Here is a 26,338-nt window from a genome sequence, read left to right on the forward strand (position 1 = left end):
AGCTGTATTGCAAAACTTTCCTAGTACCCTTTGTATTTATATATCTTGTTCAAATTTTCAATCGTTAATAAAATACTTTTATTCATCCACTCAAGTTCAAATAAATTTTTTTAAACTTGTAATGGATGACACTTGATGTTAATACAGTTTTTTCAAATATTAATTCATTAATTAAATTTAATTAATTAATTTTAGTTTTATATGGGAGAAACAAATTTCTCTTATATATCATCATCATCATCAGCCATTTTCAATCCACTGCAGGATGAAGGCCTCTCCAGCAACTTTCCAGTTCCTTCTGTTTTGAGCACTGGCCATCCATTTACTACTCAAAAACTCATGAATTTCATCTATCCATCTCCGCCTTTGTCTTCCAGGTTTTCTTCTAGCTCCTCTTGGGTACCATTCTGTTATTTTCTTAGTCCATCTGTCATCATGTCTTCGAGCTATGTGTCCTGCCCAAGACCATTTTAGTTCTTTAGTTTTGATAAGAATGTCCTTTACTTGAGTTTGCTGCCTAATCCATGTGTTTCTCTTCTTATCTAACAGTCTGATTCCCAATATAATTCGTTCCATTCTTCGCTGTGTAGTTCTTAGCTTCTCTTCCATTCTTTTGGTGAGTGCCCAAGTTTCACTTCCATAAGTCATGGTGGGAAGTATACATTGGTTCATTATTTTACGTTTCAGACAAACTGGGATATTGCTCTTCAGTATGTGACTATATTTCCTGAATGCTATCCATCCAAAATTTATTCTTCTCTTGGCTTCCAGCCATTTATCATTATTACAGCTAATAACTTGTCCCAGATAAGTATATGACTCCACCTTTTCAATTACTGCTCCTTCAATCATTATTTCCCTTTCCGTGGCATACTTGTTCATCATTACTTTTGTTTTAGCCATATTCATCTTTAGTCCAAAATCCTTACTAACTGTGCATAACTGATTAAGATTTTCCTCTAATTCTTTGGGATCGTGGCTTATGACCACAATGTCATCTGCAAATCGTAAATGGTTTAGGTACTCTCCATTCGCAGTGACTCCTTTCTGCGACCAGTCTAATCTTCTGAAAGCTTCCTCAAGGGCAGCAGTAAACAGCTTCGGAGATATTGTGTCTCCTTGTCGAACTCCTTTCTCGATTTTAAATTTCCTACTGTCTTTGTCTAGTCTAATAAAGGATGTAGCACTCTCATATATTTTCTTCAAAATCATAATATATGGAGTATCTATGCCTTGTCTTTCCAGTGCCCGAAACATTGCCTTATGCTGTATAGAGTCAAATGCCTTTTCATAATCCACAAATGCCAGGCATAATGGTGTTTTATATTCACTTGCTTTCTCCATTAGCTGTGATATTACGTGAAGGTGATCCATAGTTGAGAATCCTGTCCTAAAGCCAGCTTGCTCTTTCGGTTGATTCTCATCAAGTATTCTTTCTAATCTGTTAGTAATGACCCTTGTGAACAACTTGTAGATATGGGATAACAAGCTAATTGGTCTATAATTTCCAATTTCTGATTTATCTCCTTTCTTATGCAGCAAAACTATGATTGCATTATTCCACTGCTTAGGCATCACACCTTTTCTAATGCACTTTGTGAAGAGCCTTGCCAGTTTTTGTGTTATGTCTCTTCCTCCCAATTTTAACAACTCTACAGTAACTTCATCTTCCCCCGGGGCTTTCCGATTCTTCATTTTCTTCAATGCATGTTCTACCTCATCAGGAAGAATATCGGGTATGTCGTATGTGTTGCTACTTTGCAATCCATCTTCCCCACTGCTGGTATCATTCCCTTGTTCCTTGTATAATTCTCTATAGTAGTCTTCTGCTATTTGAATTATGCCTTCTCTGCTGTTTATAAGTACACCTTCGCTATTCTTCAGTTTCAGTATCATTTGTCTTTCTGTATTACTGCTCATGGCTGCTGATTTAAATCCTTTGTTTTCCCTTAATGCTTGTTCTACTTTTCTTGTGTTAAATCTTCTTATGTCCTCTCTGAGTCTCTTTCTAATGGCTTTGCATAACTCAGTATACTCAATTTTCTCCCTGTCAGTGTTTTTCTTGCTCTTCATTTGTCGTCTTTGGTTCATCATGACAAGTGTTTCTTGACTAATTTTTTCTTCTTTGGATTTCTGTTTCCCTATAGGTTTCTTGGGCTTTATCACTCTTATATAAATTTAGGAATAAAATTGAAATCAACAGGCAGTAGCTCAATCGGTAAAATGCAAGGATTTCAGTATTTTTCACGTGAAGGTGAAGAATGAGAGTTCAATTCTTGCAAAAATCAATTTTTTGATAAATTTTTGTTATTCATCCACTCAAGTTCAAATACATTTTTTTAAACTTGTAGTGGATGACACTTGATGTTAATACAGTTTTTTCAAATATTAATTCATTAATTAAATTTAATTAATTAATTTTAGTTTTATATGGGAGAAAAAAATTTCTCTTATATAAGATATTTAGCAGGATATAAATTTAGGAATAAATACCGTCAGTGGCGAAGCGTGTTGATCGCTGGAAAAAAAATTTCTTTTTCAGATTCTTTTTTCATTCTGGGTTCTAGTCTGAGTCAAGGAGGGAACAAAATGGAAAATGAAACATGTGAATAAAAATAATAGTCCAACACCATATATAGAAAGGAAAATGGAAAATTGCAAGGAAATTCGCTTTCTATTTTGCCACTTAATATTGTGATTCTGTCATATGTATATACATATTTATATTAATTGTAATTATTTAATAAAAAGTAACTAAAATAAAATTTTTCTTTGTTGACCTAAGTAGGAATTGACTTTAAAATTTTTTTTTTTATATTACTTGTTTTTGTTTAAGATTAGATACAGTGTGTTCAGAAGATGTTAAAATTGTTGCAGTGGATCTTCAAGCCATGGCCCCTCTGCCTGGTGTAATTCAGATTCAAGGGGATATTACAAAGGTGAGAGAGGGTGGGTTATTTTACTCATGTAGAAATTTAAATCTGTCATTGCCGTGAATTTTTCTTGGTAAGCATGTTGCAACCTAATGTTCATTTCTTTTCTTATGCCCGATGTCACTTAAATCAACAGTTATCATCTTAATACTTATTCTTCTATGGATAAGATGTGCTGCAAAAAAAAAAAAAAAAAAAAATGAAGAAAAAAAAAGTTTCTATACTGATATACTACATCTGTGAGGGTTGTTTGATCATAAGGCTTTTATGATTTTTAAAAAATTAATTAATATTTTTAAAATTAACCTTTTGAATTTAGACAACATCCTATTGTTTTACATTTAATCTTCAAAAAGTTCTTTTGAATTTGATGAAACCATTCTTTGTTAGCTACTTTTGCATCTATCGTGAAATGATGAAAGTTTTCTTCAGTGGACCAAAAATATGAAAGTCATACAAGTGAAAAATCCAGTATTTGCATGTATTTTTCAAGAGGAAGGTTACCTTAAACATGAAAGGAGCTGGAAAGTACTGTAAGTTCCATTGAAAGCTGAGAAAATATTCGTTAATATTGGATTTGAATTTCTGTAGATTGTTATTTTGAGTAAACGAGGATAGGAAAAGTTTTAGTGAGTTGGAGCTGAGTGTGGATGCATGTGTTGTTCTGATTTAGATGCAACAATGGTCATAAAAGCACATTTGCAATTTGTGCAGTTAAAGCTGTTTAGAAGGAGAGAGAGAGAGAGAGAATGTTTTGGGTTATCCAAAATAAAAATTTGAACGTTGCAGAAATCCGAATTTTCAAAATAAGAATAGCAGCAGCAGCAGATTCTGTTTTGGATGTTCAAAAACTTGAAATGTTTTTGCAAGGTAATGGCTCTGAAACTGGTAGGTGGAATGTAATGTGCTGTTATTGCAAAATTGTGCAGAGGATTTCTAGTCAGTGGAAGAAGATCATTATTATATAGGAGGGGAAAATAGAGAGTGAAAAAAAACTTTCTGCATTAGTTAAGAAGATAGAAGACAGTCATTTCCCATCACCCAATTACAAAAAATATAATGAAGACTACAGCAGGGCCTCGACTTACAACAATGACATTGACTTACGACGATAGCTGAGGTAAAGAAAGTCTGCACGAGAAGCATTCAAAAGTTCGATGAAATTTACCGGTAAAAATACTTTGCCGTAACGGCATTTGTATTGTTGCTTGCTCGGTAAATAGACGGTGGGTGTTATTGGTCTGGAGTAGAAGTTGAATCCCATGGGAGCTTGAAACCCTCCCGAAGTGGAGGGAGGTGATAACCTGAACTTTTTTCTTTAGAATCACGAACAGAGTCATATTAGAAGTTCTGGCGTCATAAAAAATGTTCGTAACATAGTTTCACCGGTAAACTTTTTCGAAGTTTGCCATGCTTCTCGTATGAACTTCCTTTGCCTTTTTTTATTTTTTTTATTCCCTTAATAAACAATTTATCCACTACTGATTCTAAAGAAAAAAAAAAAAAAAAAAAAAAAAAGGTCGATTACCCCCTCCACTTTGGGAAGGTTTAAATCTCCCATGGGATTCAATTTCTACTCCTGACCGATAACACCCACTGTATGTTTACTGAGCGAGCAACAATACAAATGCCGTCACGGCAGAGTACTTTACCGGTAAATTTCATTGAACTTTTGCGGGCTTCTCGTGCAGGCTTTCTTTACCTTCGCCACGATGATATTGACATCTGATATTCTCAGGAACTTATATACCTTCCATACAATCATTTATTTTAAGAACCGATGATATTTGCAGGTACTGATGGCTTTCCGATATAGCTGGAACAATATTTGGATGAAAATTTTCAGACATGTGGCACATGGAACATCACTCGTACGATTGTTCTCAACCAATTAGCGTCTTTTTTATTGTTCAACAACATTATTGTTCAACTGCCGTGGTGTGTGGAACATCACTCGTATGATTTGTTTCAGATCTATGATGATCTGAAACTTAAAGCTCCATCAAACAGCAGCAGTGCTGTGCGCTTTGAAGACTTGTAGTGGCTGATTCTAACATTGACAAAACTGACCTCTTCTGGAAGTGAATGCCCAAGAGAACGTACATCACTAAGAATGAGGATAGTTTATCTGGGCATAAGCCTGCTGGGAGTGTTTTGGTGCAGTAAGAAGGACTGTGTTACAGAATATGTCTTCAATGAATGGGAGCTTTAAGTTTTTTTTCTGTCCTTCTGTCCGTTAAGAGTTAACTTGAGAAAAATAAGCTTCCTGTGAAAGCACTGCTCCTGCTGGATAATGTGCCAGGCCATTATCCCAACCTTGTTCAATCTCTTGAGGCACAGTTTGACTTTGTTCAAGTCAAATTTTTTCCACCCAACACCATTCCGCTTCTTCAACCAATGGACCAGCAAGTGATTGCAAACTTCAAGAAAATCTACACCACGAAAATGTCCACAAGTGGCTTCGCAGCCGACCTCTGGTGAAAATGCTATCACCCTTAAAAATGTTTGGAGGTCAAAGTTCAACATGCTGGATTGTGTGAGGCTGATTGTAAGTTGTTTGGAATGATGTTTCCACCAGGTGCTTAAATTCAACCTGGAAAAACATCTGGCCTTTATTTATCCATAACGTTGATGGAATTGAAGATGATGGTTCTTTGATAAATTAGCATTAGCATTAGTAGAGGCATACAATACAAGAAAGCAAGCTTATGCAGCATCAGCAAAAAAAAAAAAAAAAAAAACACCCCTCCCATTTCCACCTCCATTCGTTCCAAATGCCAGTTCAGCTCAGCCTTAAATTTATTTAGGCTATTAGTTTCTACAACAAAAGATGGAAGCCTGTTCCACCTGGTGCTAGCTAAAGGCAAATTTCTGCACCTTTATTCTACAACTACCTTTCCTCAATTTGTGAAATTGTGCCCCCTCATGTTCTTAGTCTGAGCAAGAGGAAGAATCCCATCAGCATTCAGCTTGCTCAACCCATTCAAGGCCTTATACACCTCAATCAGGCACCTTGCAGATGCCTACTCTCCAGGCACTGCAATATGCAGAACTTAAGCGTTTCTTGGTAAGAGCACCCCTTTGTTCCCCCTAACCAATCTTGTTGCCCTTCTTTGTACTCGTTCTAGCAACTCTACATTCTTCCTGAAATGAAGACTGAAGACCTGTACACAGTAATCTAGGTGTGGCCTGACCATTGCCCTGTATAACAGGATAATAACCTCCCTGCTAGCAAAATTCCTATATATCACTGACAAGACTAGCTCGTCTGCACTGCTCAGTGAACTTCATATTTGACTGCACAGTTACCCCCAGGTCTTTTTCACTTTCCACCTCCCTGAGTGTAGTACCACACAGTTGGTACGTTTGTCTTTGGCTATTGCTACCCATATGCACTACTTTGCATTTGTCAACGTTAAACTTGAGTTGTCACTTTTCATCATTTTCATTTTCCCAACTTGTCATTTTCCCAACTTAGATCCAGTTGGAGTAGCATACTGTCTTTACTGTTATTATCAACTCTGCCAACCTTTGTATCATCTGCAAACTTGGACATTAAACCTGATATACTTTCATCAATATCATTGATAAATATACAAAATAACAATGGGCTCAACACCGAACCCTGGGGAACTCCACTAATAATATTTGTCCACGAAGAGCAGTGTCTGTTGATTACCACTCTCTGTCGTCTCCCATTCAACCATCCCTTTATCCATTGTAGCAACTTACCTTTAATGCCATACCTCTCCAATTTGTACAACAGTCTCCAACCTCTCCAGTTTGTACAACAGTCTTCCATGTGCAACAGTATCAAAAGCTTTCCTCAAATCCAAGTATATGATATCAAAATTATTTTTGGCATTCAGTTCCTTTGTGACCACATCATAGTATCCAATCAAATTGGTCAGACAAGACCTCCCTTTAACAGACCCATGCTGTATTTTAACTATTACTGCAGTCTTGTCTAGATGATCCTGCAATGCTTCTTTAACCAGTGATTCCTTTATTTTCCCTGGAACACAAGTTAAACTAACATATCTGTAGTTACTTGTGTCACTTCTTCTTTTCTTTTGAACCCCCCCCCCCCTCGTGAATTGGTGATACATTTGCACACTTTCAGTCCATGGGGACCTCCCCTGAGTCCAAGGAAACTCTCATAATTATGTCAAAGGGTTTGCTTACTTCCTTTGCTGCCTCCTTTAATATAACTGGACAGATCCTGTCCACCCCAGGTGCCTTCCTTATGTTTAACTTCAAAGATTTATCCTCCACTTTGCTCTGAGTTATTACAAATCACTTAGCTCTCTGTTAGAGTTAGATAAACTTCTGGCACTCCCCTCATTGAATGACTCCTCGTGTGAATGTGGACGCAAAATACTCATTGTTTATCAGCTACCTGAGCATGATCATCAATAGTCAACCCATCTATGTTAAGTGGTCTCTGTGTCATCTGATACTTTATATGCATCCCATATATTCTTCTTCTTCTCTGCCATGAGCCTTATTAATTCATCTACATCCACTTAGACCTAAACCTTGAACAGTATTTCTTAGTTGAAATGAAAAGCCTAGTAGCTTCCAAAATTAAATCCCCAAAGGCTTCCCATTTAGAATTCAACATTGGTAACATCATCAGTTGATCCCACTGTACAGAATTTACAAACTGTCTGAGACCTCTGTAGTCACCTTTACAAAAGCAGAAGCCCTTCCCTTTTTGATGGTAGTTATATCTTTAAGTAATTCCCACATCAATACATTGTGATCACTGTCACCCAGTGGTTCCTTTATCTGCAAATTTTTAATGCATGAATAATCACATCTGATAATCAGATCAAGAGTAATACTCCCTTTAGTTGCCTCTTGAACATGTTGCTGTAGAAAACAGTCATCCAATAAATCCACAAAAGTCTTGTTAGTGTGCGAGTGACCAATCCACAAGTTCCAGTCAATATCTGGAAAGTTAAAATCCTCCATTATATGGCATTCTGATTTACTGGCTCACTCTGTTTTGCTGCACAATTGCTCATTATACACATCAGATTCATTAGGCCTATAACATACACCTACTCTCATTTTTCATTTCCCAGTGCTTATTTCACACCAAACAGACTTAATACTGCATTGTCCAACAACATCAATTGGATGTACTTCCTTAGATTTTATGTGTTTCTTAACTAACAGCAAAACCCCTCCTACCTTTATCCTTTCTGTACACATGGTGAGGGGAATGAAGGGATCCTCTTACCAAGAGAGGCTTAAGTTCTGCGAATTGCAGTGGTTGGAGACTAGGCACCTGCGCGGTGATCCGATTGAGGTGTATAAGGCCTTGAATGGGTTGAGCACGCTGAATTCTGATGGGATCCTTCCACTTGTTCAGATTACGAACCTAAGGGGGCATAAATTCAAATGAAGAAAAGACAGATGTAGAATAGATGTGCAGAAATTTTCCTTTAGCCAGCGGGTGGTTAATTGCTGGAACAAACTTCTATCTGTTGTTGTGGAAGTTGATAGGTTGAATAAATTTAAGGAGGAACTGGACAGGCATTTGGAGGGAATGGTATGTGTTTTTTTTTGGCTGATGCTGCATAAGCTTATACACTTGCTTTCTTGCATCACATGCCACTACTACTACTACTACTACATTCTACTCCCCAAATTCCAATTCTGCACTGCTTATATTGATATTGTTACTCTTGATAAATCAGTGAGTCTGGAGGTTGATGAAGAGGATGTGGATCACCTTATTGGCATTCATAGGCATGAGCTAACAGCAGAGGAGCTACAAGAGTTAGAGAAAATTACTCCAGAGTGACACTGGAGAGGAAGAGGAAGAAAAGGACATCCAGAAAGTGTCAGCTGAAGAGTTGAAGACTGCCATTTCTGTTGGGAGCATTTAAGAGAAGTGGTAAAATAACATCCCGACATCAAAAATACCGAACTTATGATGTGCAAAATGGAAGTAAAGTCATTTCTTACTTCAGGAAACTACAAAAAAGTTGTAAAAAATAATGCACTTTGAACAGTTTTGCCAGTAGCAACAAGACACCTGACGCTTGATATAGTCCCTCCACTACCACTATGCTACCATTGATTTCATCAGCTCTGCAATTCAGGTCTAAGGTAAATGCCAATTTATTTTATTATTTTAAGTTTATTTATTAACAACTTAATAAATTAAAAACAAAAATTATTTATTAAATAATTTTTGTTTTTATTCCTTTTTAATCATCTTCATTTTTAATGTAAAAATGATGTATAACATGTATAACCTGGGGAACGAATTACAGGAAATCAATGTGTTATTGGTTTCAACTTACAATATTTTCAACATACAATGGGTTTTGTGGGACAAATTACCATCAGATGTTTAGCAGAACAAGGTGTCAATCACAATCAGAAGCTTTAGAAAGGTTGAGAGTAATTGCCTGAGCTTCCAAGAAGTTTTCCATTGAATTTGTATATAGGCCAAGATATTACAGATGGAGTGACACTGATTGAATTCATATCAGTGCTTGTTAATTGCAGGTAGAAAATTTGATAGAATTAGCCTCATACCTGGTGGAACAGAACTGAGTTCAAATCCTATCAATGAAGCAGAGAATTTTTATGGTTATTTTTCACAGTGTGGTTGAGTTAGTTGGTATCAGGTGAGGTAGCATTTTTTCTCCATGAAAATCTATTTTTCAACCAGAAAAACAGGCAAATCAGTTGCAGATCAGCCACTTACAGATATAATATATATGCCACAATATAGCCTAAGTCACTGATGCATCCATAAAATTTCATAGCAAACAAACGAAAATGATTGATAATCAGTTGGAAGGCTTCAAGATCATTGGAAATTGACAATCGATGGATTACTTCACTATTTTGAAAAGATTTGAGATAAGTACAAGAGGATGGTAAATGGAAGAAAGGAAGGAAGGAAGGAAAGGCTAGCATTATCAGAGCCATACGGCGCAAGAAAGCAAGCTTATACAGCATCAGCCAAAAAAAAAAAAAGAAGTTTCCTATTTCACCCATCCATTTGATCCAAAAGTTTGTTCACTTCTTCCCTGAATTTATTTAAGCTATCAACTTCCACAACGACAGGTGGAAGTTTGTTCCAGCAATCGATTACCCGCTGGCTAAAGGCAAATGACAACCACAACTCGGTTGATGTAAGCAAGTTTGAAAGGCTAAATGTAAGAATAATGCTCCTTATCAAGACAGGATTAGCATCAGTTGAGGCATATGATGCAAGAAAGCAAGCTTATACAGCATGAGCCAAAAAAAATCCTCCCAAAAACTATCGCATTTTCCATTTGTTTAATAATATTCATCCTAGGCTCGATTTTACATTGGAAAGGGAAAATATTCATACAAAGTCTTTAAATTTTTTGCTTACTCAGGACACGAATTTAACAATTCAACGAAAGTGCAATTTAACATCTATCATAAACAACACACAATGGTATGCATCTGCATTATAACAGCTATCACCCGTTCACCTAGAAAAAGTGTATTATTTTTAATCAGCTTTTCAGTGCATATAAATATTCAGTGACGGAATCTGCTTTATATTCAGAAATACAGATATTAACCTGGGTAAGAGCAACCCTTTGTTCCATTCACTAGTCTTGTTGCCCTTCTCTGTACTCGTTCCAGCAGAAGGATGTAGAGCTGCTGGTACAAGTGAGAAGGGCAACAAGATTAGTGAATGGAACAAAGGGTTGCTCTTATGAAGAAAGGCTTAAGTTTTGCAAATTACAGAGTCTGGAGACTAGACACCGGCGAGGTGATCTGATAGAGGTGTATAAGGCCTTGAATGGTTTGAGCATGCTCAGTGCCGATGGGATTCTTCCTCTCGCTCAGAATAATCACCTGAGAGGGCATAAATTCAAATTGAGGAAAGAAGATGTAGGATAGATGTGTGGAAATTTGCCTTTAGCCAGCGGGTAGTTGGTTGGTGGAACAGACTTCCATCACTTGTTGTTCAAGTTGATAGCCTAAACAAATTTAAGGCTCAGCTGGACAGGTATTTCGAATGAATGGAGGGGTGAAATGGGAGTTGGTTTTTTTTTTTTTTTTTGGCTGTTTCTACATAAGCTTGCTTTCTTGCATCACATGCCTCTACTAATGCTGATGCTAATTCCTGTTATTTGGGCCACCGGTTAATCATGGCAGCCATTTATTTGGGACAAATCTTAAAGAACAGAAACCAATCGAGAAAATAGCCAGAATTCACTTCGTTTAATTGGGACAACATGGCATTTAATCAGGGGAGGAGACTGCAGCACTCGAGATTACTCTACGATTATCTCCAACCATACCATGTGGTTCGGTCAGATTTCTGGAGGTCACAACCATAAAACAACTAGCAACCATAAAAGAATCCACTGTACTTGCTTTTTCTTGAATGGCTATTGGACCTAGGGGCACTTGCTTCTGAATCTGATTTTCCATCATTATTAACAGCTATTCGATCTTCGATATAGCACCTGAACACTGTCTTGTGATTACTGTTGATCTTAAGTGCATTGATCCTTTGGCATGTTCTTTTATATGTGCTATGTCCTTTAAAATAGTATTCACTGTTGAAACAGCGAGACCTAATTCCCTTGCAATAGATGACAAACTTTGTCCTGCTTTGTACTTATTAATCATTTTTATCTTCATTTCTACATCATTGTTTCACTTCCTGGCATTGCCAGCACTTGCAGTTTCCATTGGTCCCTTTCCCTTCATCATTGTAATATGTAAATAGGAATGAAGAGAAGTTTCTGAAAATTTGTTTTTTATATGATTGAAGATTTTGATGAAGGGGAACTCATTTCACCATAATACTGTAACCCATAAACCCACAGAATTCCAGTTATCGGGATTATCGCAAATGGAATAAGATAGAGTTTACTACCCGTTTATACTACCCGCTAAAGAAAAGCAAAGACCAATAAACTGGAAACTGCAAATTGTTTTTTTTTGGTTGTAACCTCCAGAAATGTACTTTAGAAAAATATCACAAAAGGGTTCAAAATTGATTCTTATAATGGAACATATGAAAATGTAGTGCAATTTCCATTATAAATATGATCTTTTAGAGAGATAAATAGCTTAGCAATATAGCGAAATTTTCAACTTCCAAGGACTCGGAATGAATTACAAAAAAAAAAATGACCAATATGTTATTGGGTTCACATTACAATATTTTCACAGTACTTTCATTTATCCTTACAGATGCAAAATACATTTCCATATTTTTTTCAGTTCCACCGGCAGGCAAAAACTTACGTAAAGTTGAATTTGCATAAGTATAGTATTACGTAAGTTGGGGAGTTCCTGTATATTGTGCTGTGAAATCACTTTATTACATTTTATAATTTTTAAACTTTATTAAAACATACTTCTAATATTAATTTCAAAGCTATGGAATTACATAAAGAATATTAAAAATGTTGAGACAACGAATGATAAAAAATTATTAATAATGAAATTTTAAGTAATTTTTATCTTTGTTCTTAAACTTCCCTACTCCTTTTTTTTTTTTTTTTTTTTTTAAGGCATCAGTAGCAGAAGAAATCATTAGCCATTTTAAAGGGGAAAAGGCCGAGTTAGTAGTTTGTGACGGTGCTCCTGATGGTATATGCTTACTTATTTATTATTTTTTTATAAATAAGGTGATTGTGGCATATGTTAAACAAGCTAGGGTCTTGCAGTGGATAAAATTTGTAGAAATTGTATTTCATGTGTATGAATTACCAGTGTGTGTAAGAGTAAATTCTTGCATTTATAGTTTCTGCTACAATTCTAAGAGGATAACTTTTGTACATAAACAGCTATAAATAATTTTTGTAAACTTTTCTGTGCATATTTTTAACACTTTGGGATAAAAAAAAAAAAAAAACCACACACACAGAGAGAGAGAGAGAGAGAGAGCAAGAAATCTATAGAGCAGAGCCACACCACTGACATAATGTAAGCTTAGCCAGCTTATATAAACAGAAAAAAGAGAATGGATGGCAGCACAAGCACTTCTTTTTTGTATATCAACCCACTATTTATTTTCTTATTTTATGTTATTACATTCTAACTTTTAAGTCATTATTTAAATATATATATACATTTTAAATATACACACACACAAGTAGTTCCAGACTTTAAGAGTTAATTTGTTCCTAGCACGTGCTCGCAAAACAAGAATTTTCCATAGACAATGTTAAAAATAGGGGTTTATGTTATCAATAATGAAATTAGTTAGCTAATTTATTTGTTTAAACAATGATTGATTTATCCAAAGAAATGAAAACGTAGCCTGTAAAATCAAGCAAATTATAATAATAGAGAAATTATTTTTATGGCTTCAAATGTTAAAGAATGTTTATTCTTCATCATCGACTAAATGCACACTTGTTGTTGTTCACTCATTATTGGCTTGGCACTCATTGGTTTGTTGCACAAGGAGTCATCTTCTTCAGAAATGCTTCAAGAGGCGGCGCCTCGGTAGCCAGGTGGGAAGGAGCAGCAGTGCGTAGCACATGCATCTTGATTAGACCGGGGTTCGAGCCCGTCACCACCAAATACGGAGGGTGTGGAAAGGTCAGGGAATGACCACCGCATATCCCGGAGCAATATGGCCTTAGTTGCTAATGCTCCTAAAAACCAAATAACAAACATACAGCTTCAAGAGGCATTTATTTCCAAGATAATGTTCTCTTTTCTTTTTAAATTTCATAGCATGAATAAGTATTTTGTTTAATGGAATGTACAAATTGCAACTAAGATGATTTGCATGGTGTAACAAGTTTATTTAGCTTAAAAAAAAAAAAAAAAAAAAGGGAATGAATAGAAGATTCTGAAAATTTATTTGTTTTTTATATGATTGAAAATTTCATTAAATAGGAAACACATTTCATAATAATAGCGTAAAAAAAAACCACACAATTCCATTTATCGGTATTTTCGCAAATGCAATAACATCGAGTTTCGTACCTGTTTATAACTGATTGCACTAACAGAAAAGCCCAATAAACTGGCAGGTGCAAATTGTTTTTATTGTTTTATGGTCGTGACCTCCAGAAATGTGCTTTAGAAAAATATCACAAAGCCGTTCAAAATTGGTTCTGATAACAATGAAAGTGTAGTGCATTTTAATGATTTGAATTGGTAACTAATATAATTTACACTATAAAAACCTTTTTAGAGTTATCTAACAAAAATTTAAATTTCTGAGGTCTTGGAACAAATTACCAAAAAACAGTGTATTATCGGGTTCACAATACGATGGTAACAGATTAATATTGTAAAGCAGGGTACACTGTATTATATAACTATGCATTTGGTTTAAAATGTGGTATTTATGAATGTTTAACATTCATTTTTTGTAATTATTTTTCGTATTTTGATTTTGTTGATACTTGATTGGAAAAAAAAAAAAAAAAAAATATCATAAAGCGGGAACTACCAGTATAAAAATGTCAGGGAGGCTAATATATCAGGGACTTAATTTTGGAGGCTACTAGGCTTTTCATTCCAACTAAGAAATATTGTTCAAGGTTTAGGCCTAAATGGATGTGAGAAGAAAGTATAGGATGCACATAAAGTATCAGGTGATACAGAAGCTTATGGCAGGTATAAACTAGTCTATAATCAAGTCACAAAGGAGGTTAGGCAGGCGAAGGCAGATTACAAGAAATCCTTGGCAAAGGATGCAAAGAAAAACATCGAAGAGTTCTTTACTTACGTAAACTCTAGCAGGAAAGGGATGAATCAGATTGGACCACTTAACATAAATGGTTGATTATTGATGATCATGAATGATAAACTGAATGAGTATTTTGCATCTACATTAACACATGAGGAGTTATACAATGAGGGGATTGATAGAAGTTTATCAAACTCTAACAGAGAGTTAAGTGATTTTGAAATAACTGAGAGCAAAATGGAGGAAAAATTGTTGAAGTTAAACATAAAAAAGGCACCTGGGGTGGATGGGATCTATCCAATTATATTAAAGGAGGCAGTAAAGGATTATGGGATCTATCCAGTTCTCATAATTATGGCTAAGCAAATCCTTAGCCTTAAGTATGAGAACTTCCTTGGACTCAGGGGAGGTCCCCATGGACTGGATTTGTGCAAATGTATCACCAGTTCACCAAGGGGGTTCAAAAGGTGACTGAAGTAACTATAGACCTATTAGTTTAACTTCTGTTCCAGGAAAATTAATGGAGGCACTAGTTAAAGAAGCACTGCAGGATCATTTAGACAAGACTTCAGTTATAGCTCGGACACAGCAATGTTTTGTTAAGGGAAGTCTTGTCTGGCCAATTTGATTGGATACTATGATGTGGTCACAAAAGAACTGAATGCCAAAAATAATTTTGATATATACTTGGATTTTAGGAAAGCTTTTGATAATGTTGCACATGGAAGACTGCTGTACAAATTGGAGAAATATGGCATTAAGGGTAAGTTGCTACAATGGATAAAGGGATGGTTGAGTGGGAGACGACAGAGAGTGGTAATGAATATCCACTGCTCTTCATGGACAAATGTTATTAGTGAAGTTGACCAGGGTTCGGTGTTTGGCCCATTGTTGTTTTGTATATTTATCAGTGATATTGATGATGGTATATCAGGTTTGCAGATGATACAAAGGCTGGCAGGGTTGTTAACAACAGTAATGACAGTATGCTACTTCAATTGGATCTAGATAATTTGGGCAAATGGGCTGAGAAGTGGCAACTGAAGTTTGTCATAGGCAAATGCAAAGTACTGCCCCGTCAGGTTTTTCACCTGTAGTTTCTCATAGGAGTGGCCTGGATATGGGAAAAGCATACCAAAGGAACCTTGTGAGGTACAGGAATGATGAAGGAAACAACACCGACACAACAACGGAAACAAAACGGTACAGAGGGACTTTATTCAAAAATGGCTGCCATGATACAGATGCATCACTGCCAAAGATGGAATGACGGGAAGAGGTGGTCCTCAGTAGGAGATATGGCCACCCCTAATGTTGATGCAGGCTTTGCACCGCCTGTCCGTACTTAGAACAATGTTGTTGATAAGTTCTTGCGGTAACATCGTCCATTCCTCTGTCAGTGCCATCTTCAGCTGGTGAACATTTTCTTATGGGTATGGACATGCCGCTAGGCATTTCCCCAGAGCGTCCCATATGTGTTTGATGGGATTTAGATTGGGGGGAAACAGGCAGACCATTCCATACAGACAATGTCCTCACTTTCCAAAAGCAAATAACAGCTGCAGTGCGATGGGGTGTGGTGTTATCATCCATAAACACGAACTTGATGCCAATGTCACCTCGGAACAGATGCACACGGGAAAGGATACAGCAGCATGTACCGGTTATGGTACTGATGCTGTACACAACTCCAGATACTGTATCCAGTATCTGGAGTTGCGTACGTCCATCCGAGATAACACCTCTCCAGAAGAGAACACCTTGATCGTCATATCAATCCCTTTCAGCGATGTTTGCATGGTGATACAGTGTGCCAGCCTCTTGCCAGATTAGCTGACATCCAGAATCACTGATGAGACTGATTCTACTCTCATCAGTAAACAGTACCTTAAGTAAATGTTTTGTGGGTGTAACCTTTAGAAATAGTGTTGGTCCTTAAGTTTTGAACACACCGGTATATTATGTTAGTATGTACTTTTTTAGAAATGTTAGAGTGTCAATGGGTAAAACTGACTACATTAAAGTTAAAAGCATCTCTTTTATTGTATATGTTGATTGTGGTATGAGGGCTGTTGATATTGATATCTAGGTCTAAGTAATTGGTTGAAAGGTCATTAATATTTGTTTTCTCCAGAGTAAGTTCTGAAGGGTAAATACCAGCAACGTCCTGTTTAAATGTAGGGTAGTTTAATACTAACAAGTCATCAATATATCTGTAAAGCTTTGTCTGTGGGTAGAGAGGTCTCTCACTAGTATAGATATAGGTTAGCAATATATAGATATAAGACACAGCAAGCAGGGCTACCCATAGGGGTACCTTTGGTTTGGAAGTTTAATTTGTAATTATTTGAAATGCGGAGATTTGAGATTGTTACAATAAACTGAATTACAACCAATATGTTTTGTAGTTGTTGAAAATTTCATTCCAAACCGATTTTAAGTTTGTTAGGTCTATGCTGGTAAATTGACTATTGAAGTCAATAGTTTGAACAAGAGAGATGGTTTAAGTAACCTTTCCAAAGTTTTGCCAGGTAGTAGTAGTAGTGGCCTGTGATGCAAGAAAGCAAGTGTATGAGCTTATGGAGCATCAGCCAAAAATAAAAATAATAAAAAATAAATTAATTAATTAATTAAAAAAAATAAATAATAATTAAAAAAAAAAAATCACACCATTCCCTCCAAATGCCTGTCCAGTTCCTCCTTAAATTTAACCTATCAACTTCCACAGCGACAGATGGAAGTTTGTTCCAGCAATTAACCACCCGCTGGCTAAAGGTAAATTTCCGCACATCTATTCTACATCTGTCTTTTCTTAATTTGAATTTATGTCCCCTTAGGTTCGAAATCTGAACAAGTGGAAGGATCCCATCAGAATTCAGCGTGCTCAATCCATTCAAGGCCTAATACAACTCAATCAGATCACCGCTCAGGTGCTTAGTCTTCAGCCACCGCAATTTGCGGAAATTAAGCCTCTCTTGGTAAGAGGATCCCTTCATTCCCCTCACCAATCTTGTTGCCCTTCTCTGTATACGCTCAAGCAAATCTACATCCTTCCTAAAATGAGGCCTCCAGATTTGTACGCAGTACTCAAGGCGTGGCCTGACCATTGCCTTATACAGAGGGACAATCACGTCCTTTTCCCTGCTAGCAAAGTTCCTATATGTCATTGACAAAATGATATATAGGAACTTTGCCCATGACCTGCCCTGGCAGCCTGTCTGCATTGCTCAGAAAATATCATATCTGACTGCATAATTACTCCCAGGTCTTTTTCATTTTTTACCACCTTAAGTATAGTACCACACATTTGGTATGTTTCTCTGGGGTTACTTCTACCCATATGCAGTACTTTGTATTTGTCAAGGTTAAACTTCAGTTGCCATTTCTTAGCCCATCTGCCCAAATTATCTAGATTCTGTTGCAGTAGCACATTGCCATTACTGTCATTAACAACCCTGCTAACCTTTGTATCATCTGCAAACTTCGACACTAAGCTTGATATACCTTCATCAATATCATGGATAAATATACAAAACAACAGTGGAACCAACACCGAACCCTGCGCGACTCCACTAATAACATTAGGCCATGAAGAGCAGCACCCATTGATTACCACCCCGTCTTCTCCCACTCAACCATCCTTTTATCCATTGTAGCAACTTACCCTTAATACCACCAATTCTGCTCCAATTTATACAATAGTCTTCCATGCGCAACAGTGTCAAAAACTTTTCTGAAATCCAAATATATGATATCAAAATTATTTTTTTGCATCCAGTTGCTTTGTAACCACATCATAATATCCTATCAAATTTGTCAGACAAGGCTTTCCCTTAACAAACCCTTGCTGTGTCTGAATTATTGCTGCAGTCTTGTCTAGATGATCCTGCAATGCATCTTTAACCAGTGACTCCATTATTTTACCCGGAACAGAAGTTAAACTAACTGGTCTGTAATTACTCGTGGCACACTTCGACCCCCCCCCCTTGTGAATTGGGGATACATTTGCACATCTCCAGTCCGTGGGGGCCTCCCCCGAGTCCAAAGATGCTCTCATAATTATGGCTAAGGGTTTGCTTAGTTTCTTTGCTGCCTCCTTTAATACAACTGGATAGATCCCATCCACCCCAGATGCCTTTCTTATGTTTAACTTCAACAATTTCTCCTCCACTTTGCTCTCAGGTATTACAAAATCATTAAGTGCCCTGCTACAATTTGATAACCATCTGCCATTTTCAAACCTTAATAACTTTTCTTGTGTGAATATAGATGCAAAATACTCATTCAGTTTGTTTGCTATCTGATCATCAACAGTCGAACCATCGATATCAAGTGAATCAATCAGATTCATCCCCTTAATTTTAGAGTTTATATAAGTAAAAATATCCTTGCTGTTTTTCTTAGCATCTTTTGCCAATGATTTCTCGTAATCTGCCTTCGCCTACCTAACCTCCTTTGTGACCTGATTACAGACTACCTTATATCTGCCATAGGCTTCTGAGTAGCTTGATAATTTATGTGCATCCCATACATTTTCTTCTCTGTCACAAGTTTCATTAGTTCATTTGATAACCATTTAGGCCTAAACCTTGAACAATATTTCTTAATAGGTATGAAACTTTTAGTAGCTGCCACAATTAATTCCTTGAATGCTTCTCACTTAGAATTTACTGTTGGTAACATCTTCAGTTGATCCCATTGTACAGAATTTAAAAACTGTGTGAGACCACTGTACTCATCTTTACGGAAGCAAAAACTCTTTCCTTTACCCCTGATGGTAATCATATCTTTAAGTAAATCCCACATCAGTACACTGTGATCACTGCCACCTAGTGGTTCCTTTATCTGCAAATTCTTAATACACGAATCATCACTGCTGATAAACAGGTCAAGAGTATTACCCTCTCTGGTTGCCTCTCGAATATGCTGCTACAGAAAACAATCATCCAATAAATCCACAAAAGTCCCACAAGTTCCAATTAATATCTGGGAAGTTAAAAATCCCCATTATAAAACATTCTGATTGACTAGCCCACTCTATTTCTCTGTACATTTGTTCATTGTACTCATTCGAGTCATTAGGGCTATAATACACTCCTACTCTTATATTTGCTTTCACAGTGCTTATGTCACACCAAACTGACTCAACAGTGCACAGTTCATCTATATCAACTGGATTCATTTCTTTTGATTTTATGTTTTTCTTAATTAACAGCATAACACCTCCTCCTTTCCTATCCTGTCTATCCTTTCTGTACACATTGTACTCCCCAAATTTCAATTCTGCATTCCTAATATCAGTGTGACACCACGTCTATGATATCCCAACAATATCTGCCTTTGATATCTTGACCAACACTTCAAATTCATCAAATTTATTTACTATACTTCTAGCATTGGTATACATGCAAGCATACATGCACCTATTCCGATTTCCAGTTACCGTAACACATCCCATATACCCACCTGTTTCATGATGACTGACATCAGTCCCTGATAACCCCACACCCCTCACTCCAGGTCGCTAGTTATTCTAATAGAAGTTGTGCAAGAATCACCTTGATCTCTGCATGTGGCTACTTTTAACCTTTTAGTCTGTGAAACCCCCCGAAGCTAGCAGTTTTCTGATCCACCTAACACTGCCTCAGTAGCATCAGCAAATATTCTTGCACCCTTTCTATTTAAGTGTAACCCATCCCTGTAGAAGCAGTCTCTCCTGTTAACAAGCACAGACCACGCTGAAAAAAATTTTACCCCTTGAACCTTGCACATTTCTTCCAGGGCCGAATTGATTGACAAGGCTCTCATCATGTACTCCCTCCTATTGTGTCTGGGCAGAATTGCAGACACTTTCAAATTGAACCCTGACTCGCGACGTTTTTGCAACATTTACCTGTACTTGTTAAGTAAATCTGCAGATCTCCTATTCTTAATGTCATTGGTGCCAACATGTACAACAATATCATCTTTTGTGCCCTTCAAAGATGATATATGCTTTACAACATCATACCCTGGTCGTGTTCCATCTATCCTTTTTAACCAATATATTCCCCGTTTCCTTGACAATAGAGTCACCAACAATAACTAGTTCCTTTGGGACCAGTGCATTCTGACTTGGAGATTGCTGCTGTGTTGCCTGATGCCCAGGAGTGAGCTCTGGCATTGAGTTGGGCAGTTGAGGCCTGACGGGCCCCCTCATATTAATTTCTTCGGGGGCATCTACCCTACACCTCAAGCTCTCATAGACGCCCAGTACAACGCTGAGTTGATGCCTAATTTCTAGACACTGTCTACACCTGGCATGCACAAAGACATCCTCCTTGGCTAGATCATGTTCTGTTCCAGAGAGTTCGGCAAACATTTCACAAGTTGTACATTTTTTTAGGCTGTGATGTGTTGGAGAATGGCCCCCTCAGTTCTCCCCCGAGTCACAGCACTCCTGTCAATTTGTGCCCGTTGCTTTGCTGCTCTGATCTGGGGAATGATATTTTAAATTAATAAGATCAATAAATTTAATTAATTAATTGTCAATACTACGCTATCTAATAGAATCCTAAATGCAGTGATGCGTATTATGCTATATAATTATACCGTTAGAGCTGCCTAGTTATCACAATTAAAAATTTGAATTCCCTACTACTCTATACAAAAACAATGGCTGCAAGATTTGAATGAAATAATGGTTTTACATATATTAAGTAGTAATCTACAAAAACTCTTTATCTAAATTAAAAATAACCAGCGTAACAATAACTGTAAGACTACGTAGTAGTAATAGTAGTGGCATGTGATGCAAGAAAGCAAATGTATGAGCTTATGCAGCATCAGCCAAAAAAAAAAAAAAAAAAATCACACCATTCCCTCCAAATGCCTGTCCAGTTCCTCCTTACATTTATTCACCCTATCAACTTCCACAATGACAGATGGAAGTTTGTTCCAGCAATTAACCACCCGCTGGCTAAAGGCAAATTTCTACACATCTAATCTACATCTGTCTTTTCTTAATTTGAATTTATGCCCCCTTAGGTTCGTAATCTGAACAAGTGGAAGGATCCCATCAGAATTCAGCGTGCTGAACCCATTCAAGGCCTTATACACCTCATTCAGATCACCGTGCAGGTGCCTAGTCTCCAGCCACTGCAATTTGCAGAACTTAAGCCTCTCTTGATAAGAGGATCCCTTCATTCCCCTCACCAATCTTGTTGCCCTTCTCTGTACACGCTCAAGTAAATCTACATCCTTCCTAAAATGAGGCCTCCAGACCTGTACGCAGTACTGAAGGCGTGGCCTGACCATTGCCTTATACAGAGGGATAATCACCTCCTTTTCCCTGCTAGCAAAATTCCTATATATCATTGACAAAACCCCATGACCTGCCCTGGCAGCCTGTCTGCATTGCTCAGAAAACTTCATATCTGCCTGCACAATTACTGCCAAGTTTTTTTCATTTTCTACCACCTTAAGTGTAGTACCACAAAGTTGGTACGTTTCTCTGGGGTTACTTCTACCCATATGCAGTACTTTGCATTTGTCAAGGTTAAACTTCAGTTGCCACTTCTTAGCCCATCTGCCCAAATTATCTAGATCCTGTTGCAGTAGCACACTGCCATTACTGTCATTAACAACCCTGCCAACCTTTGTATCATCTGCAAACTTCGACACTAAGCCTGATATACCTTCATCAATATCATTGATAAATATACAAAACAACAGTGGACCCAACACCGAATGCTGTGGGACTCCACTAATACCATTAGTCCAAGAAGGGCAGCACCCATTGATTACCACCCTCTGTCTTCTCCCACTTAACCATCCTTTTATCCATTGTAGCAACTTACCCTTAATACCATTCTGCTCCAATTTGTACAATAGTCTTCCATCCGCAACAGTGTCAAAAGCTTTCCTGAAATCCAAATATATGATATCAAAATTATTTTTTGCATCCAGTTCCTTTGTAACCACATCATAATATCCTATCAAATTTGTCAGACAAGACTTCCCCTTAACAAACCCATGCTGTGTCTGAATTATTGCTGCAGTCTTGTCTAGATGATCCTGCAATGCATCTTTAACCAGTGACTCCATTATTTTACCCGGAACAGAAGTTAAACTAACTGGTCTGTAATTACTCGTGCCACCCTTCGATCCCCCTTTGTGAATTGGGGATACATTTGCACATCTCCAGTCCGTGGGGACCTCCCCTGAGTCCAAGGACGCTCTCATAATTATGGCTAAGGGTTTACTTACTTCCTTTGCTGCCTCCTTTAATATAACTGGATAGATCCCATCCACCCCAGGTGCTTTTCTTACGTTTAACTTCAACAGTTTCTCTTCCACTTTGCTCTCAGTTATTACAAAATCATTAAGTACCCTGCTACAATTTGATAATCTTCTGCCATTTTCAAACCTTACTAATTCCTCATGTGTGAATGTAGATGCAAAATACTCATTCAGTTTGTTTGCTATCTGAGCAGGATCATCAACAGTCGAACCATCGATGTCAAGTGGACCAATCAGATTCATCCCCTTCCTTTTAGAGTTTATATAAGTAAAGAAATCCTTGCTGTTTTTCTTAGCATCTTTTGCCAAGGATTTCTCGTAATCTGCCTTCGCCTGCCTAACCTCCTTTGTAACTTGGTTACAGATCAACTTGTAGCTATCATAGGCTTCTGTGTCACGTGTTAATTTGTATGCATCCCATGCATTTTTCTTCTCTGTTATGAGTCTCATTAGTTCATTTGACAACCATTTAGGCCTAAACCTTGAACAATATTTCTTAATAGGTATGAAACTTTTAGTAGCATCCACGATTAATTCCTTGAATGCTTCCCACTTAGGATTTACTGTTGGTAACATCATCAGTTGATCCCACTGTACAGAATTTAAAAACTGTCGGAGACCACTGTACTCGCCTTTACGGAAGCAAAAACCTTTTCCTTTACCCCCTGATGGAAATTAAATCTTTAAGTAAATCGCACGTGAGTACACTGTGATCACTACCACCTAGTGGTTCTTTTATCTGCAAATTCCTAATACATGAATGATCACTGCTGATAACCAGATCAAGAGTATTACTTTCTCTGGTTGCCTCTCGAACATGCTGCTGCAGAAAACAATCATTCCAATAAATCCACAAAAGTCTGACTAGTGTGTGAGTGACCAACCCACAAGTTCCAGTCAATATCTGGGAAGTTGAAATCCCCCATTATAAGACGTTCCGATTTACTAGCCCACTCTATTTCTCCGTACAATTGTTCATTGTACTTATTCGAGTCATTAGGCCTATAACACACTCCTACTCTTATTTTTGCTTTCGCAGTGCTTATGTCACACCAAACTGACTCAACAGTGCACTGTTCATCTATATCAACTGGATGCACTTCTTTTGATTTTATGTTTTTCTTAATTAACAGCATAACACCTCCTCCCTTTCTATGCTGTCTATCCACATTGTACTCCCCAAATTCCAGTTCGGCATTCCTTATATCTGTGTGACACCACGTCTCTGATATCCCAACAATATCCGCCTTTGATGTCTTGACCAACACTTCAAATTCATCAAATTTATTTACTATACTTCTAGCATTGGTATACATGCTCCTTCTATTCTTTGTTACCCTAACACATCCCATATACCTACCCGTTGCATGATGACCGCCACCCGTCCCTGAAACCCCAACACCCCACGCTCCAGGTCGCTACTTATTCTAATAGAAGTTGTGCAAGAATCAGCTTCACCTCTGCCTACGGCTACTGTTAAACTATTAGTCCTTGAACCCCCCCGAGCTATCAGTATAAAGTACAATATAAAATAACAATTTGGTAAATAAAAAAGCAAACACTTATCGCTTTTTCGGAGCCTGTATTTCACAGCTGTAATTTTTAAAGAGAATCAGTGCCCTTTAAAGAGAGGTTTATGGTCATAACTGTACTTGCACGTAATAGTAATGAACCTGAAGCCTGTAGGGTTTTTGTGGAACCTGGGTATGAAATAAATATAAAGAAATTTGTAATTATAATAGCTGATTTTCAGTTTCTTGCTGAAAGCAATTAACTGCTTTGTGATAATACTGCTGTTGTTAATGGTGGACTTGTAGGTGGCACTGGAATTTAATTCTGCATTTAATGTTTGGAAATAAAAGGCTTTACAGATTATGGTATAATTTCAGGAGGCTTTATCAACAGGGGTGATGAAGATGAAATGTTTGTGTAGGTCTGCCAGTTGGTGTTTTTATGTGGAAGAATGGAATTTTAATCTTGCAGATGGTTGTTCATGTGGCAATGATGACTTATAATGCTGTAGCATCGTAGTTAGTACTGAATTAATCCATAGTTGGAAAGAGTCAGTGGGGATGTTACGATAGTAAGAGAACTTTAAACAGAAGCTAAGCAGATCATGGTATAACTGTTTTTTGAAAAGTTTAAAGCTGATTTTAAAGTATAGCCTATATTTGAAGCCATAAGACATGATGCTTCTGAGTTCCTTGTTAGGTATAATATCTAAATTGTCTGTTATGATATGGCCAAAATGTGTATCAATCAATGGATGGAAATTGGCCTGATGGCAAATACAGCCACTGGAAACAGGTTCAAGATTATATTTATCCAAGTTAATTGCTGGATGCCTGTAATTACAGACCCTGAGTCCAAAAGGTTTAGGGTATCTGAATCTAGATATATTGTTCAAGTTTAGGCAGACTGCTGGAAGTAGTTCAGTAGATTTATTAATGCAACCATTAATGTTGAAATCGTCCCGGCAAGTATTATATTTAAAAATGATGGTAATATTATCTTGGCTGGTAGGCTTGATGTTGGATTTTACAGATATCTGCAATAAGATCAAGAAAAGTGTTTAGATGTGCAATTGAAGGTGAGGATGAATCTGTTGTGAGAGCCTTTAGGATGCTATGTTTAGTACAAAATAGCAGATCATGAATGTTCTGTACATTGAACTGACTGTTGTCCTATTCAGAGATTCTTTTGAAAGTCAGAGCTAGTATTTATGCATAGTAATGTTGGTACATTTGGGTTTGTGTTTCCTATAAGGTCTGGATGTAGTAAGACCTTTGGTAACTTGAAATTTGTCATATATGGAAATATCTGTAATATTATTCATAATGATTTCATGATTGAACTTATTGTTAAGTCCATATGAATAGAGTTTTTTTAATTGTAACATGAATAATTCTTGTTGATTTTGGGCATTAGGCTCAGGTACTTGAGCTAGGATGGAAATATAAATGTTGGTAAAGCAGCGTGTCTGGAAGTGATTGTACTCTATTTGTTGTTCAGAGTTATGGATGTTGTGCTTATTGTAATTCTTGATATCTGATCTATGGTTTGGCAGGTTAAAAGGTAAACTACGTTGCTGCTTTTGCAGAATATTGGTTCTTCAGTATTGTTAGAAACATGCTGTGGATGCATGTATGGGCACGTAAAACAGCTTGTTGGAGCATTTGTTGAGCTTTAGATTGGAGTGGGGATGATAGGTAGAGGCATAGCTAGGTTATTGGCACCCTTGGAAAATTTGTTGCTACACACCTTTTTTCGATAATTAGTAAAATCATAATAAATAAGTGCAGTCGGACCTCTATTTAACGGACATTATTTTAGTGAATTTTTTTGAATCTCCCTTTTTTTTTTGTAATTAGCATTAATAGAGGCATATGATACAAGAAAGCAAGCTTATTCAGCATCAGCCAAAAAAAAACAAAAAAAAAAA

At 37.0% G+C, this 26,338-nt stretch overlaps 1 protein-coding gene across 4 annotated transcripts in view; it reads left to right on the forward strand.

Moving 5' to 3' along the window:
* Trm7-32 (tRNA methyltransferase 7-32) overlaps positions 1-26,338 on the forward strand; it is a 204,503-nt gene that overhangs the window by 57,690 nt on the left and 120,475 nt on the right. For all 4 annotated transcript variants that reach the window (XM_090385277.1, XM_090385281.1, XM_090385278.1 and 1 more), the window contains exons 3-4: positions 2,837-2,939; positions 12,476-12,554. In XM_090385277.1, coding sequence (XP_090241403.1) covers positions 2,837-2,939; positions 12,476-12,554 — 182 coding nt within the window. The remainder of the gene's footprint in view (positions 1-2,836; positions 2,940-12,475; positions 12,555-26,338) is intronic.

The sequence above is a fragment of the Mastigoproctus giganteus genome, chromosome 11 (assembly GCF_048544385.1).
Source record: "Mastigoproctus giganteus isolate SK-2022 chromosome 11, ASM4854438v1, whole genome shotgun sequence".
Lineage (NCBI taxonomy): Eukaryota > Metazoa > Arthropoda > Arachnida > Uropygi > Thelyphonidae > Mastigoproctus > Mastigoproctus giganteus.